At 40.2% G+C, this 15381-nt stretch overlaps 1 protein-coding gene across 3 annotated transcripts; it reads right to left on the minus strand.

Moving 5' to 3' along the window:
• Window positions 1-5: 5 nt before the first annotated feature.
• NKCC (sodium potassium chloride cotransporter) lies at window positions 6-14058 on the minus strand. 3 transcript variants are annotated; one of them, XM_017243174.3, is made up of 10 exons: window positions 13393-14058; window positions 10275-10368; window positions 4662-5046; window positions 2918-3151; window positions 1805-2856; window positions 1504-1745; window positions 1008-1444; window positions 833-944; window positions 497-770; window positions 6-435 (listed from the first exon to the last, which is right to left on the minus strand). In XM_017243174.3, exons 1-10 carry the CDS (start codon window positions 13641-13643, stop codon window positions 319-321), a joined length of 3198 nt encoding a protein of 1065 aa, XP_017098663.2. In that variant the 5' UTR covers window positions 13644-14058; the 3' UTR covers window positions 6-318. The 3 variants fall into 3 exon arrangements, with proteins under 3 accessions (XP_017098663.2, XP_017098665.2, XP_070136764.1); XM_017243176.3 differs by lacking the exon at window positions 13393-14058 and adding an exon at window positions 10440-10495; XM_070280663.1 differs by lacking the exons at window positions 10275-10368; window positions 13393-14058 and adding an exon at window positions 6382-6599.
• Between the last annotated feature and the right edge of the window lie 1323 nt (window positions 14059-15381).

Consider the following 15381-nt stretch of genomic DNA (forward strand, 5'->3'; position numbering starts at 1 on the left):
ACAAATTAGTAATTAAATCGTTTATATTTATTCAGAATAGTTAAAGCTAATGTATGTGAAACTTTTGTATTAGATTTTAAAAAGTTCACAAAACTTTTCTAAGGACTATAGTCAAGGGTTTAGGAGTTCGTTTATATAAAAGAGTACGTAGGTAGTAGGACGCATTTGGAACTAGAGTCTGGACTCTGGAATTCAGTTGAATCGAGGCTATAAGTCACGACATCAAAACTGGGATGAGCTCAATTGTACGAAGAACTTTGCGGAACACCTAAACGCTAATAATACTAAATTGTACTCGAACTGGAAGCGATGTCTAGTCTAGGAGTAGAGTGTCAGCACAGGTGTTTGGTTTCCACGGGCAAGTGCCACCGGGCACTTCATGTCCGAAGTGAGCATCTCCAGCCAGGACATGTACAGTGGCGCCGAAATGGCCTCCTTCAAAAAGACAAAAAATTAGTTTTGGGTTGGTTGAAGGGTATTGTTGTATATAGCTTACCTTTCGTGGCATGGGCAGGGACATGACCACCAGGGAGGCATTGGACGAATGGCTAACCACCAGTTCATGGATGCGTAACTGTCGATTCGTCTTCTCGGCCATGCTAAGCAGCTCCTCGTCCGTGATGCCAAACTCGTTGCGGACTCCGCGACGGAAGGGCTCGATGAGACGTTTGTGCTTCAGCAGGGTGTCTGGGCGCGGCTGCTCCGACACGCCCTTTAGCATGATCAGCTCGGAGTACTTGATGCGGAACTTTGTCAGCAAACTAGCCATGCTGTGGATGAAAGATTATGTTTTAATTTGCAAGATTTATTCATATTTTTGAGTCTGGCTCACCTTTTTTCCTCTTGTTCCTCGTCCTTGCCGTGACACATGGCGAAGACCCTCAATTTACAATTTTGCCAATGGGAGCGCATGGATATGATGTAGGGCAGGAGAATGGTGAGACCTGGATGTGATTGGAGCATAATTTCAAGAAGCTGTTCTAACAAATTCTCATTGACAGCCTTACCTCCATCGTCGTAAAGCCAGAAGACATCAATGGTGCCCTTGGGTTGCTTTCGCGTGAAAATGGTCATGGCATCGAGCAGATTCTGGGGAATATCAGAACCGCCTTTGGTGTGATATGTCACTGACGGTTCGTCGGATCCATTAACCTTGTAGCTACGGGAGCTTCGCTGCATGTTGGGCATCGGAGCGGGCTGGGGCATTGTAAACGAAGAATTAGGGCTGTCCATGCTTGCCAAGTTCAGGTTGGAGTCGATATGCAGAAGCTCGGAGGCAGCATTGGCGGCCGGCATCAGTTCGTTGGTGAATCCTTGAGCATTCGCTGTGTGCATGTGTCCCATTCCAACGGCTGGCAGGGTAACCTCAGAGTTCAGTTCCGAAAAGTCCAGTCCATTGGGGAGACGGAGCAGGGCCACACCCATGCGCTGGGAGAAGGCATTGCTGCAAAGAAATATTTAGATTAATTTATGCTTTTTTTAGCCTTTTCATGTATAACTTACTATAGAATGGAAAAATAGCTTTCCACCTCCTCCTTACGGCAACGATTCCAATCGGGCTTATAGCCCACCAGCACAATATTGGGAGACATCTTTCCAAAGCCCGTGGACTTGGTTAGAGCATTAATTCCGTCCTCCAAACTGAAGCCATCGATTACATTGTAGAATGCCTTGATCTTGCGGGCGTCCAAATACTTTTGACCTTCTTTAACCAAGTGCTGACGGCATTTGTAACCCACACGGACCTTTAAGAAAAGTTGTGGACTTACTATTTGTATCCTTTTTTAAAAATATAACTACTTACCGGTATTATATTGGCCACAAACATCAGAGAGTTGTTCTTGGTAAGCAAATAACCAAAGTCGACTAGAGGAGGCCTGGTCTTGGGATCGCCAGAGAGTACCAAAACCTGCGGATGGTAGTTCTTCACGTGGTCGGAAACATTCTGAAGCCGGTGGACGGCCATCAGGGCTGCCTTGTACTGCTGCGCTTGGGTGGTGGAGCCCCAGTTCGCCTCTGGTTTTCGGTACATGACCACCAGGTACAGAGCAAAGATAATACCAAAAGTGATGATGGCGGCCACATAGTTGATCAGGAACATAATGGCCACGCACATGGCGAATCCAAAGAGACTGAGCCAGGCGTTGTAATACTTGAAGGTGGGACGCCATCCCAGTGGCTTCACAAACGCCGCGTGGAATGTGCAGAAGTTGATCAGGGCGTAGGAGGCCAGGTAGAAGGTGGAAATCAGTGGAGCAATCAGGTTCAGTTCTCCGATCAGCAGGAAACCGGTGGAGATGAAGAAGGTGAGGACGTAGCCGCGGTACGGTTCTCCGTGCTTTCCGTATGGCTTCGAGAAGAAGATCAGGCCCGGATAGATCTGGTCAATGCCCAAAGCCTGCACTAGACGAGGCACTGAGAGTAGATTGGTCAGTGCTGTGCTCAGGGTGGCAGCAAAACATCCGGCGTAGATCAACGGACCCCAGAGAGACATCTCCTGCATCATTTCGTATGAGTTGAAGAGACCCCATGTGCAGTTACCGTCGGTCATGCATGGAAGCTCTGAGGGAATGATGCTGCCATTGACAAGGTCGGCAGGATTACCAGAGGCATCCCGCACAGCGGCACCGCCAGCGAAGAGCACAAACAAAGCGTACGAGGTCATTGAAATCAGCAAGGACCAGAAGGTGCCCTTGGGTATGGCGGCTCCGGCGTCCTTTAAATCACCACAGATATTGGCTCCAGCCTGGATGCCTGTGACGCTGGGGAAGAAGATGGCAAACACACTGAAGAAGTCGTGGTTCACGCCCTCGGCGTATCTATAGTCCGATCCGAAATTTTCCTTAAATGTTGACCCTAAAATAATTTAATTAATTTAAAGAAACTCCTTAAAAAACAAGAAATTCTTAAAACTTACATGACAAGCCCACAAATCCCTTTGAGATGAGCTCTTCATTTCCATTTGGACCAATAGCTGCTCCAATGATAAAGTTGAAAATGGCCAGAACAATGGTTACAATCAGGAAGTTTTGAGCTTTAGTTTCCCACTCCATGCCCACACAGCAGATCAGGATGAGAAGCAGAATGGTAACCGATCCCACAATCCGGATGTCATTGATGCCGTTGTCGATAATTTTTAGTCCATTACTCTCTGCAAAATTAATTTTATTCATTGATTATTAAACAATATGAATACTTTTAAAATATGAGGGAACTCAGTGCCCTATTTGGGAGCTCCCCTTAAAATTATGAACCTTTTCCAAATTTCGAAAAATGCATAGGGGGACAATATCGCTCCCTGAGAGCTCTTGAGCGGAATACCTTAAACGATTTGTAGTCGCATTTATAATCATTCTGCATCAAAATCTAAGAACAAAATATTTTTTAGATTTTTTTTCAAATTTTCTAGGGGATCCCCTGTAAAATTTCAAAAATGCATAGGGGGACAATATCGCTCCTACCGATGGCCATATCTTTGTCAATATTTATCCGATTCTTGAGCGGAATACCTTAAACGATTTGTAGTCGCATTTATAATCATTCTCCATCAAAATCTAAGAACAAAATATTTTTAAGATTTTTTGTCAAATTTTCTAGGGGATCCCCTGTAAAATTTCAAAAATGCATAGGGGGACAATATCGCTCCTACCGATGGCCATATCTTTGTCAATATTTATCCGATTCTTGAGCGGAATACCTTAAACGATTTGTAGTCGCATTTCTAATCATTCTCCATCAAAATCTAAGAACAAAAAATTTTTTAGATTTTTTGTCAAATTTTCTAGGGGATCCCCTGTAAAATTTCAAAAAATGCATAGGGGGACAATATCGCTCCTACCGATGGCCATATCTTTGTCAATATTCATCCGATTCTTAAGTGGGATACCGTAAACCATTCCTATATTGATCCCTGTATATTTATACCCTTGCAGAGGGTATTATAATTTTGGTCAAAAGTGTGCAACGCAGTGAAGGAGACATCTCCGACCCTATAAAGTATATATATTCTTGATCAGGATCACCCCCTGAGTTGATATGAGCATGTCAGTCTGTCCGTCTGTCTGTCCGTCTGTCTGTCCGTCTGTCTGTTTCTACGCGAACTAGTCTCTCAGTTTTGAAGCTATCGTCTTGAAACTTTGCACACACCCTTCTTTTCCTTGCACGCAGTATATAAGTCGGAACGGCCCGGATCGGCCGACTATATCCTATAGCTGCCATATAACTGATTGATCGGAAATGGTATAACTTTGGTGTTTTAAGAGTTAGAGAGTTCAAATTTGACACAAGAGCTATTTTTGGCAAAATAATACGACGTGCCAAATTTTATAAGGATCGGTCGACTATATCCTATAGCTGCCGTATAACTGAACGATCGAAAATGACCCAACTTTCGTGTTTTTGAAGATAGAAAGCTGGAACTTGGTACAGATTCTATTCTATATTCCGGTTTTAACTGCAAGGGTATATCAACTTCGGCTCCGCCCGAAGTTAGCTTTCCTTTCTTGTTTTATTCAAAAATGGGTTTCTTATTGTTTTCTGGGGGTTCCTGCCTGTTCAATAAAAAGTTTCCTATGCTAGACAACATTTTTCTATATGGGCTTGAAGCTAACTGAAAAACAAATAAACGACATATTTCTATTTAATTGACATTTTTTACTCACTTAATAAGCCATTTAGCGATTCACAGAAACCAATGGTGTTCATTGAGGCAGAGACGGCATTGGCGAAGGCAAACACCACGCCCACGGACGCCCCGAACTCGGGACCCAGCGAACGGGATATGATGAAGTAGACGCCACCACCCTTGACCTCGCCGTTGGTGCTAATGGCTGACAGCGAGAGCGTCGTGATGACGCAGACCACCGCCGAGACCGTAATTATAATAAGCGTCTGCAAGATGCCGGACTCGGCCACCACCCAGCTGAGACGCAGGAAGAGCATGACGCCCCAGATGTTGAGGAGGCAGGGTATCAGGACGCCGACTATCCATCCCAGCTTGATTTGTCCACCAGTTGGCTCTTGTTCGGGTTCGGGTATGGTAATGCTCTGCAAAAGATGAGAGGGAAAGTTTTTGGTTAAACTTTACTACGCCCAAAATTCAAGTTTAATTTACGTATTTATGACCCACAATTTAGACCCCGGTGATGGAATTAAATATAATGATATCAACCCTTTTCGCTAATACATTAAGTACACAAATATAGGCCATCATTGGACCTTGTGATGCTAATTGGGGTAATCGGCGATTGTTAAATGCCTGTTGTGCGCTCGATAATGGATCTTGACGTGCGTAGCATTCGGATTATTATAAACACACATATTTTCACAAATATGCTTAACAAATTTGTAAACCTGCGTATCCCCACCAGCTGTTCTAGAGGTACTTTTATTCGACGTTACTCATACGACATGTGGCAATTTAGTACTCGTATTCAATTAACGACCCAGCGACGCCAGCCGGAATTAAAGTAGCACCAACAAAAACCAGGGCAATAACCAGATTATGGGAAGCTTCATATTGCTTTTCACTCTAATTAAAGTTGATTTTTATAACCGCACTAAAGCTCTGGATGTTATAAAAATGTTAAAATGAACGCTGAAATCAAAAGAAGATGCTTCAAACTATTTGAATTTCTTTGTTCCAGCTAAAGTAAGCTATGACTGTTGAATGCGACCTAGGAGGATAATTAAAGCTAGGTTAGAGTTCAAGAACTACTATATAATACTAGAGTTTAATAATCACTTTTTCTCCGGGCCTATACTAAAATATATACTCTTTAAAAATACTGGAATAATTTCTCCACATCTGATACTTTTTTCGCTTTAAATGTCACTAATGAGTCATTCCCAACTAAAGGCCGACAAGAAAATAAACACAAAAATATTCAAATATGTAAAATGAAAACAAAATTAATTAAATTCTTTTGTTTTCATAAATTTGGCAAAAACTTCCGCTAATCATATACAAATAAAATAACATAACCCCTTGAAATAAAAACAAAATCTACATTTTATTATCACAGGCGGTAATATACCGAGTCGGCAATTAGAGCTGTAAAAAAGTTCCATCAGGCCACAACAGACACTGATCACAGTTGGGCCGCCCAACAATACATCTTGTGATTTTGATAATTTAATAGATTTCCAGAAGGCATTGCACCCTAGGCTCTGCCCTTGTCTTGGACTATTGATTTGTCATTTGTCGTATCAATGGACGGGGTGCTCATTTATTTTATTGTTTGCCCCCATAATTGAATGTTTTTTAAAAACGCGGCCAATTGGAATTGCCACACGTGGCAAGGGGTTGTGGCTGGGTAGGGCAGGACCACATCGATTGACGGACCGTGGGGAAAGCACACAACCGAACGCACACCCACATACCCGCACACGATTCGCACACGCTGCGTATACGCAATGTTGGTTAGTTAGTCCTCCTCGGTGGGTGGTTAATGTTGATTGTTTACACATTTTTGGCGGCTTCGAACGGACGCCAAGTCAGACAGACACAAAATACAAGCAGACTCGTTCACATACACAGCGGGAAAAATTCTTCATAAATAAATACGCCAACATGTTTAAAGGGAAAATACTTCACAAGTTGAGGAAAATATTCATACGACAGGTGATCAGTTTTCTTAGATTAGTTCTGCAAAAATTGCAATTATCTACACCATGCTTTAATGAATCGGATTATTTTGCATTCCTTGACTTAGTTCTCAGTGTCCTGGCTTGTGGGCAGGGTTATATCTCACTAGTTTGACCCTCGGGCGCTTCCTTCCTTTGTCCATTTCATTTAGCCAAAGACGCATTTGGCCTGTCGTTTGTTTTCCTCGTTTTCGTTCTTGTTGTCATCGTTTTTGTTATTGTGGTCGAAGCGTGGAAAATTTTCGCACACAAAATTGGAATTGAAATTGGTATTTGTGCTTTATGTCATGGGGGAGCGTGAAGAGAGAATTGAATGATAAACCAGACTAGGGGCTAGCTTGTGGCAGTGATTTGAGTTTAGTTAATAGACAAAAGTGAGGGAAAATAAGAAATGGGGGACAGAAAAGAAAATAAGCTTGTGGTGGCATAAAGGTTGTCTTCACAATTTCCATAAATAGCTGAAAATTAATTCGTCTTGTGTGTCTGCCTGAAATTATTATTAGCTTGAAGAGTAGCAAGTCCATGGCTATAAATGGTGCCTGATTATCAGGGAATTTATTCAATTTTAAGCCGATAGCTTAGTATTAAAGTCGTTGGTATTGAAAATTAAATTTCAGTTCAATTAACGAAATGCGCAAAAACTCGTTCCCACGAATTACCGATTATTGCATTTCCCTCAATAAGAGAAAAGAGATTTTTCACATTTTCCTCGTCGTTAACCAACCAATTGAACAATGGTCGATAAGTATCAGAAATGCAACACAAATGGGGGTAAACATATTGTTATAACTTAATGGGTTGTTCAGGGCGATCGCAATGCGGTAAACAAAAAATTTCCAGCAAGACTTTCGCATTAGGAAATCAATAAAATGATATAAAAATAGCAAGCAGCTCTTTGGCTACGAATTGTAAATTTGAATTGTAATTACAAGTGCAATACAGAAGGAATCCCAAATGGCAAATGCGCCCCAGGCTGCCCGCTTTATGGTGTAAACATTGCTCATACGCCTCGTTGTACGGTGTTCGCGAAAAGATGCTGATAATATTTCAAGATATTGCCATTTGGTTTGACAAATTACTACTTGTTGAGGGGTTTTTGATTGGAAAAGGGTTTGTGGAACTGCCAAGAACTGGTAATGGATTTTTCGAGTGTTTTTTGTCGCTCTAATTGATTGATAGTGAAAAGTAATCCATTTCTTAACTCGAGCGTTTATCAAAATGACACGCTGTCGGCCGGCCTGACAGGTTCAACAGACTTGGGTGCGGATCGGCTTTAATATGGTGCTGGCATCGCCAATGGCAACACCCCAGTTGCCAGTAGACCACGTTTATGATAAGCAACGAATCAACCAACGTCAATGGCAACAGCTCCAGCGCCATGTGCAGGCTGTTGCTCTGGCTGTCAATTTTAATGACACGACATACTTGTCTTGCATTATCCTCGCACCACCACCACCACACGCACACCCACACTCACCGACACATATGGTGTTGACTAGTGAGCTGTTTACTATCCATTCAAGGGGGCTCGTCCTGTGCCCCTTATCCTCCACCTGCGGCCCCATCCCCATCCGCACCCGCTCCTTCTCCTTGAAACAATGTCCATGTGCCTGGGCCCATGGCGAATGCATGGCTGCATCTTGTTGACAATTAATTTGGCTTCAATGCTGTCATTGATATCACCCTGCGCATTACGGGTTATGGATGAATGCGGAAAAATCCACTTAGTACCCCGGCGACGGAGTGCAAATCGAATAAAGCTTGTTTGTGTTGATTGAATGCATCCCCAGGGTGAAAAAAAGTGCGCAAAGAAAAAGTAGAATGTCTATTTTTTTCTATTTTGAATCCCTTTTGAATTGGCGTGTGTTCTTGGCCATAACTTTAGTAAATGGCTTAAAAATTCATGCTTTTCTTGATAACTTGCGCTGTTCTTTCTTTAAATTATGGGAAAATATCTATTTGTAAGACTTATTAGTATATGTTTTAAAGAAGAAACCATTTTAGGAATTTTGGCCAACCATACCAGAACGCTTAAGAATACTTTTTTAATAAAATAGTGTTATTGTGATGGTACATATTTTCATCTCTCGAAAAAATGGATCAAATTCCAGCATAATTCCCATAGCAAATATTTGTATTTTATTTACGCTTCACCTTAGCTGAGAAAAAGAAACCACGTATCTTATCACCTGAAGCTAAATGGAGCATTGCTTACTATAAGCGTATGTGACGTCTTGGAATTGGAATTTCCCTAATGAGCAGTGGCATGCTAGTAATGCAACTTTTACGATATCTATCATACGCCGTGGTGGCCCGCAAATGCCGGCCAAACTGAATTAATTAAACAATGGAGAAACTACAAGGAGGTGAGCCCCAAGAGCCCCCGAAGGGAGTTCTCCTTAAACGCATCAAATTTATTACTTTTGCGATAACCATAAAAACTATAACGCTGCCAGGGCTTATAATTCTCGGAGTTCCCCCTCCGATTCTCTATTTTTTCTCAGTAAGCGATAAGTCCAAATTCGCGGAGTGGGAGGCAGGCGTGTCACCGAAGCCGATTAGGGAAAGTGAGTGCCCTTGACAGAGGCATTGGCTGCTTATCGTAAGTAGTAGCAATGTCATCACAACGGCAGAACTCAAATCTGTAGACACCTATACATCAATCGATGGTTAGAGCTCATGGGAAGACGTCATGGAAAACTTCCCATTGGCACGTCGAATATTTGAAAATTGTTTAAGTAAATAAATCAGAAAAACGTATTAATGAAATACGGATATAAATAAAAAAGATGCACACATTTGTACTATATATTCCCATGTTTTGTAAGATTAGGCAAGAAAAAGTAAAACCCAAAAGTCGATGAAAAACTGTTTCAAATTCTGACTGGATCCATAATTTTTGTTTTGGGTCTGTATTGCTTTATTTTTTCCTTGGTATATTTTTTTTCTGAAATCATCATTGTTTATTTGCCGAGTACTTGAAATGTTTTCAGAACTGAGAACTGAAAAATTGAAGTGCGTTCCAAGGATTATGCCACGGCGAACACAAAACAGCAGCACTTTGGCTACGACAATAGTACTATAATAGATACTCATCGGTGAGTGACAGCTACCGGGCCGGGCCTATCACTAATCCAGATTTGATAGAAAGTGTTTCAGTTTTTTTTCCAGATTTTTTCAAGTGCACGTCTTAGTCATTGAGATTATTTTTCATGGCAGTTGGTTATAAATTGTTTTCTAACAGGGCTATAAACCTTCTAATTTGAGTGGAGTAGTTCCAAATTTCCAACTGATATGGTTTCGAAAAAAACACTATATCTATGTTTGTATGAACAAATTATTCAGGGTTTTAATGTAGATACCATTTTTAAATATCTTAATAGGTTTTTATTGTTTGTTATTATTTTATGTTATTCTATTTTGTTTGTATTTATTTTATTCACCGCATCTACTGTATCACCATTGTTTTATATCTAAGCCAAAATTATGCGTTATTAATTTTTATATTTTTTATTCTTTGCACTTCCGTTCCATTCTCTTTTAGATTAAGATTCATTATGCAAACTGTTATGGTAATTCCTTGCCCTTACGTCATAGTTTTTCTTTTCGAAGGGGAACTATGAACTCACCTGATCAGCGGCCTCTCCCTGCAGTTCTCCGATGGAAGGACGCTTCAGATTGCGCATGGAAATCCGGTAGTTGTCCAGGCGCGGCAGGGACTCCCTGGAATCGCAGAAGGGAAAATTGTTTGCATTAGTTAAAGTAATCTGGGCCAAGTTGGAAAATAACCCTACTGGTGAAACGGAAGCAGAATAATCATCGCCTCGGGCAGCATGACTGTTGCCTGCAGCGAGCCAAGCACAAATATCCACTGACTGACCAGTCGGCACTCTTTGCCCAGCACGCACTTGGATCCAGCTCCCAAATGTAAGGAAAATATATTTGTGTATACACATAAATAATAAGACAATAAAATCGGCCAGCCGAATGGTAAAGGTAGACGGGCAGAAGTTCAGGGGTGGCAGGCCAAAATCTAGAAAAATCAAGTCTTATCAGAAAATACTTCCATGCGGAGAGAGACTAAAGTGCTCGGACTCGGACTCGGGCACCGACCTGGACCCTCACCGGGCCCGGAGCAGCCACGGCACGGCAGGCACCCAAATCCCATCATGATGTGTATTTACTGATCGCCAATGGAAACAGAAACAAAAACAGAACTGCTTCAATATAGCCAAAGCAATGCCAAAATATAATTTAAAATCTTAAAAAGGCAAAACCGGAATGAGGAAGGCAATAATCTTTGAACACTGTACGGCGCCACGGGGCGAACAATGGCGCCGGTTAAAAGGGATCGAAAGGGGGCCATGGGGATGCATATATTGACAGGCTCATGGGGAAAAGGAAAGAAGAGACTTTAAAGAAATGCATTCTGCCATCAAACTGTCTTATGCATTTAAAATGCCAAGATATTTTCTTACTGTGGGATTGGATTCATTGGAAAATTATATTTATTTAAAAACTCACACAAAAATATAAATCAAAAAAAAATATACAACACAGAATTATTATGAATTATAAAATTTATTGTATAGGTATGTATAGGTAAAAGGTATAGGTTGTCCTTTTTATATAAATGTGAAATATTTTGAGAAGAATAATCCTTCCTTGAAGAAAGTTTACAATGATCATCCCTCCTGGATAGCCGCTCAGTTGAACAATAATTTATGAATGTTTATTATTAATAGGCAGAAGCTTTCGAGGGCGTTTTTCACTGTGCTACTAAATAAATTGCAGGCAGACAGTAAAGAGAATCGGACTCAAGCATCTTGTGGTTTTTCTTTTAATTAATTTTGTTTTCCCTTTCGAATTCTTTTTCCAGACAGCAGCGACTGCGCAATGAAAAGAATTCTACAATTTAGCCACTCGAACATATTGAATATGGAATATATATGTACATGTATATGGATAAATATTCATGGCAAGTGTAAACACAAAAGCATATACAGACTCCAATCGATGGGCATTGATTGTTTGCCGGTTGCCGGTAGCTGGTTTGGTTGGGAATCAGCTAGTCTGAGTTGTTTCTACAATTGGAGCTCAGGCATCACTCAATTGAATTCATTTGCACTCGCATAACCCAAATGACAAACTATAAATTTATTTGTTGTCAAGCTCATCCTCAAGTGACAAATTCGAACTGACAGTTCGGTCACTTCGGAAAGCAGTTGTTCAAAAATTTCCAATATCGAATCCTTGTGCCAAATTTGTCCGACTTTGAAAACTGGTTGTTATTTTTCCTGTGATTTTATTATTCTTTTCGGCAAGCTGATGTAACAAGTTTGCCGTGCGAAAAGCTTCCGAGAAAACAAATCATCTGCTGTCGAAAATTTTACAAAGTGAATACTGGCGAATATCGCTGTTTCGGACAGATTTTAATTGAATTCATTTCGAGCATGTGCTAATGGTATTTCAGAAGTGGAACAATGGAACAAAAATTAATTTCAAAACTGTTCAAGAGCTATCAAAGTAGCCACTCAAAATAATAGAATTCTCCCTTTTATCAAAATAAAATATATCTTTTTCTATTAATTAATTAATCATCCTCCAAAACTAGAGTCACTTAATTAAATAATCAAATAATTATTTACAGACCATGATTTTCAATTCCAAGTACTTTCTGGGCAAGCAGTTATCTTAATTGCTTAAACTGTAGAGCCCATTTCAATTTTAGGAAGAGGACCGACCGTATTTCACTCGGCAATGACCGTCAGTCCCATTATTACAATTTCAATGATGTTTGACTCAGGTAAACTGTTTAATCTGCTGTCATTTTTCGCGAATTTATATGCTAAACGTGATTACAATAAATTAGCAAAAGTAACCTTCACTTTGGTTACACAAACATAACGAACGCATGTTTTTGTTTATTTTTTACTTTACTTTTTAGGCTTCACTTGCTACACGTTTAAACAGATACTTTTTATTTTTAACATTTATCTGTTTCAATATTTTTCCCTTACATTGTGAGATAAGTTTGAACATGTGTCGGCAGCGCAATTGAAACTTATTACGGAGTGAAAATTAATCATTAATTTGCTTTGAGAAAACAGTAATTAATTGTTGTATTATTTCTAAATTGTTTTAAACCCTAACGGAGACCCCACGTGCACCCTAATGAATGGAATTGAAATATCTCAAGCTCACGAAATGCCTCAGCTGAATCACAACGACTCTTATCTAAGAGAATAAATCGCACTAATCGAAGCAATTATCAAAAATTCGGGGGTTTTCCTTTTCCTAAATTTAATTTACTTGAATATCGCATTATAAGAATTTTCTGTTTGACGTGATTAGAATAACAACGAAAAAGGACATGGCTTTTTATAACTTTTGCATGCCATTAAGGAAAGTCTGATGAGCTTTAGCTAATAAATATGACCACATTTTAACATTTACTTTCATAAAATGTATTTTTATATGTTTTCATTTCATTTTAATTATTTTTAAATTTCTTAAAAAAAACTTTAGATGGAAAGCAAAGTAGAACTATTGTTGTGAAAAGGAATTTAAGATTTGACGGAACATTTTTATATAAAAATTAAATGTGTTTTTTAAACAAAAACGTGCTACCAGTTTTTATAACTCCAGTTTTGTAATTTTTTTTGATACGCTTTTTAAAAATCTTTTAAAATCTAAGAGAAAGCCTTAACAAATCGGGAAATGCATAAAATCATATAGAACACTCACTTTGTTAGCTGGGCGAGACTGAATTTGCGCTCAGCATCGGATTTCCGCAGGAAGTGCCCAAAGCCTCGGAAGGATAAGCGTGAGCTCCTACGATTTTCACCGGTCTCCCCCGGGGGCTTGGGCTGCAGGTGGTTATCATTGGTGGCTGGAGGATGAGCATCCGGCTGATCGGCGGCCGTTGGCCCGGACTCGCCATCGTATCCGGCGTTAGCGGTGCCGTTCACCTTTGAGATCTGAAAACGATCGGTCATAGTGATCTTTTGGGAGCTGGTTCCCTTTGTTTTTGTTTAAAAGCAACTGGTTGTCTGAGTTTCTCGACTCAGTGTCTTATCGATTGCAGTAACACCTTGCAGAAAGTTAACGCACAGGGCACATTTGCATTTCACAGACACACGACAGGATAGGCGCACCCAACAGGCGTGGGATGATATCACACAACACGATGCGAAAGGACGCGAATAGCCGCGTCCGGCTGCTAGTAGACCTCAACTTGAAGTGTCCGAATTCTTTCAATGCATTAATAGTGCTCGTTTCTGTTTCGGCTTAATTTCGGGTTTGTTTTGAATTTCGCGAAGAGTGCGAGATAGAAATTTCTTGTCCGATATCCGTAGCGGCAATTGCAACTTTACGCGCCGACTGTTGCACGGCGTTTGAGCGTTGTCAAGTGTTTACCGCTTGATTATTATGGCTTTTTTCGTTTTGCGCCAGTCAGCTGCTCTGCTCCGGCTCTGCCGCCACGTTCCGCTGCTTCCGCCGTGGCTTTGGATTTGGTTTTAGTACAAGTTTGCACTCACACACTCACGCACTCACACGGGCCAAAAACCAGCGAGGGGACACCCGACGATTGCCTGCGCGATGTGGTGAGTTTTCAACAAGTGTTTGGGGCTGCGATGGCCGAATTCAACACAGCAGAGCTCTCTGCGCGGAAAGTTGGGGAAAACACAACCGCAAGAATGCTGCCAAAGAAGTTTCGACTAAGTGATACCCGCTTGTAATTATCCCACAGTGCGTATACTTAATATGATTATTAATATTACGTAAACGTAGAAGTTTCCACAAACCACAAAGAAAAATAGGTATGTACATATTTTTGATATTTTGATTTATTTTAAAAGTTTATAGCATAATATTAAATTTTTGTAACACAGCAGAATGTTTTTTTTAAATAAAATAAAGGTTCCATGGTATTTCAAGTACCATGTCTTAATTCATTATATGAGTCAACTGGAGGAGTTAAGTCGTTTATATTTTGATAATCCAAGTATGAGCTATTTGCTTAGAAACTGCTACTGAATAGTAACATAGATAATGCTATGTGTTTTTTTAAACAAAACCTAAGTGCGGAAGTCACACCTTTTAAAGCCTCTTGTAAAGATAACTTCTTATGTTCATAGTAGATCTCTTTGGAAAATTTTGAAATGTATACGATACATCTGGGTTAAAGTTTTAAATGGAATTATATGTTTTAATTTAAAATTATTAGATTAACACGACTTCCTATTGGTATTACAGCTTTTGTTTAAACTTTAAACAAGTAAAAAATATAAATATAGTGCCATTTCTAGACACCACTTCAAAGGATTCCCGATTGGTTGACTTTGTTGGAGCATTATCACTTAATATAACACCATTTTGAAGCATTTCAGGAAAATATTTAACACTTTGACACGCTCTATTCATAAACGTTTTGCGTTTCGACGATTCGCCTGCGATTGCCGCTATTAACTTGTTTCGTTTGTTTACCGAATTCATAACAATTCCGCGACTAACCGACTCTGCGGCACTGGGCTCTCATTCACAAACATTTGTACACTACAACTTTGACACAATCGTAACATCATTACTATCAACCAACTCAAGACAAGCCAGTAACAATAATCGTGCAAAAGAAGGCGAATAAAACCCCCTTAATCGAATTAAATTCGGTTTTATCTGGTTTGATTGGCCGTCTGTATAGTTAGCTGACTGGCTGGTCGGGTTGGTTTGTAG

The sequence above is a fragment of the Drosophila bipectinata genome, chromosome 3R (genome assembly GCF_030179905.1).
Source record: "Drosophila bipectinata strain 14024-0381.07 chromosome 3R, DbipHiC1v2, whole genome shotgun sequence".
Lineage (NCBI taxonomy): Eukaryota > Metazoa > Arthropoda > Insecta > Diptera > Drosophilidae > Drosophila > Drosophila bipectinata.

Bases quoted from the DNA above. Each gene is read 5' to 3' on its own strand.
- NKCC (XM_017243174.3), bottom strand. From the start codon at position 13,643: ATGACCGATCGTTTTCAGATCTCAAAGGTGAACGGCACCGCTAACGCC. The intron at 3,152-4,661 runs GTGAGTAAAAAA...TTAATTTTGCAG, and splicing joins ATCGCTAAATGGCTTATTAA to AGAGTAATGGACTAAAAATT. The intron at 436-496 runs GTAAGCTATATA...GTCTTTTTGAAG, and splicing joins CCCTGCCCATGCCACGAAAG to GAGGCCATTTCGGCGCCACT.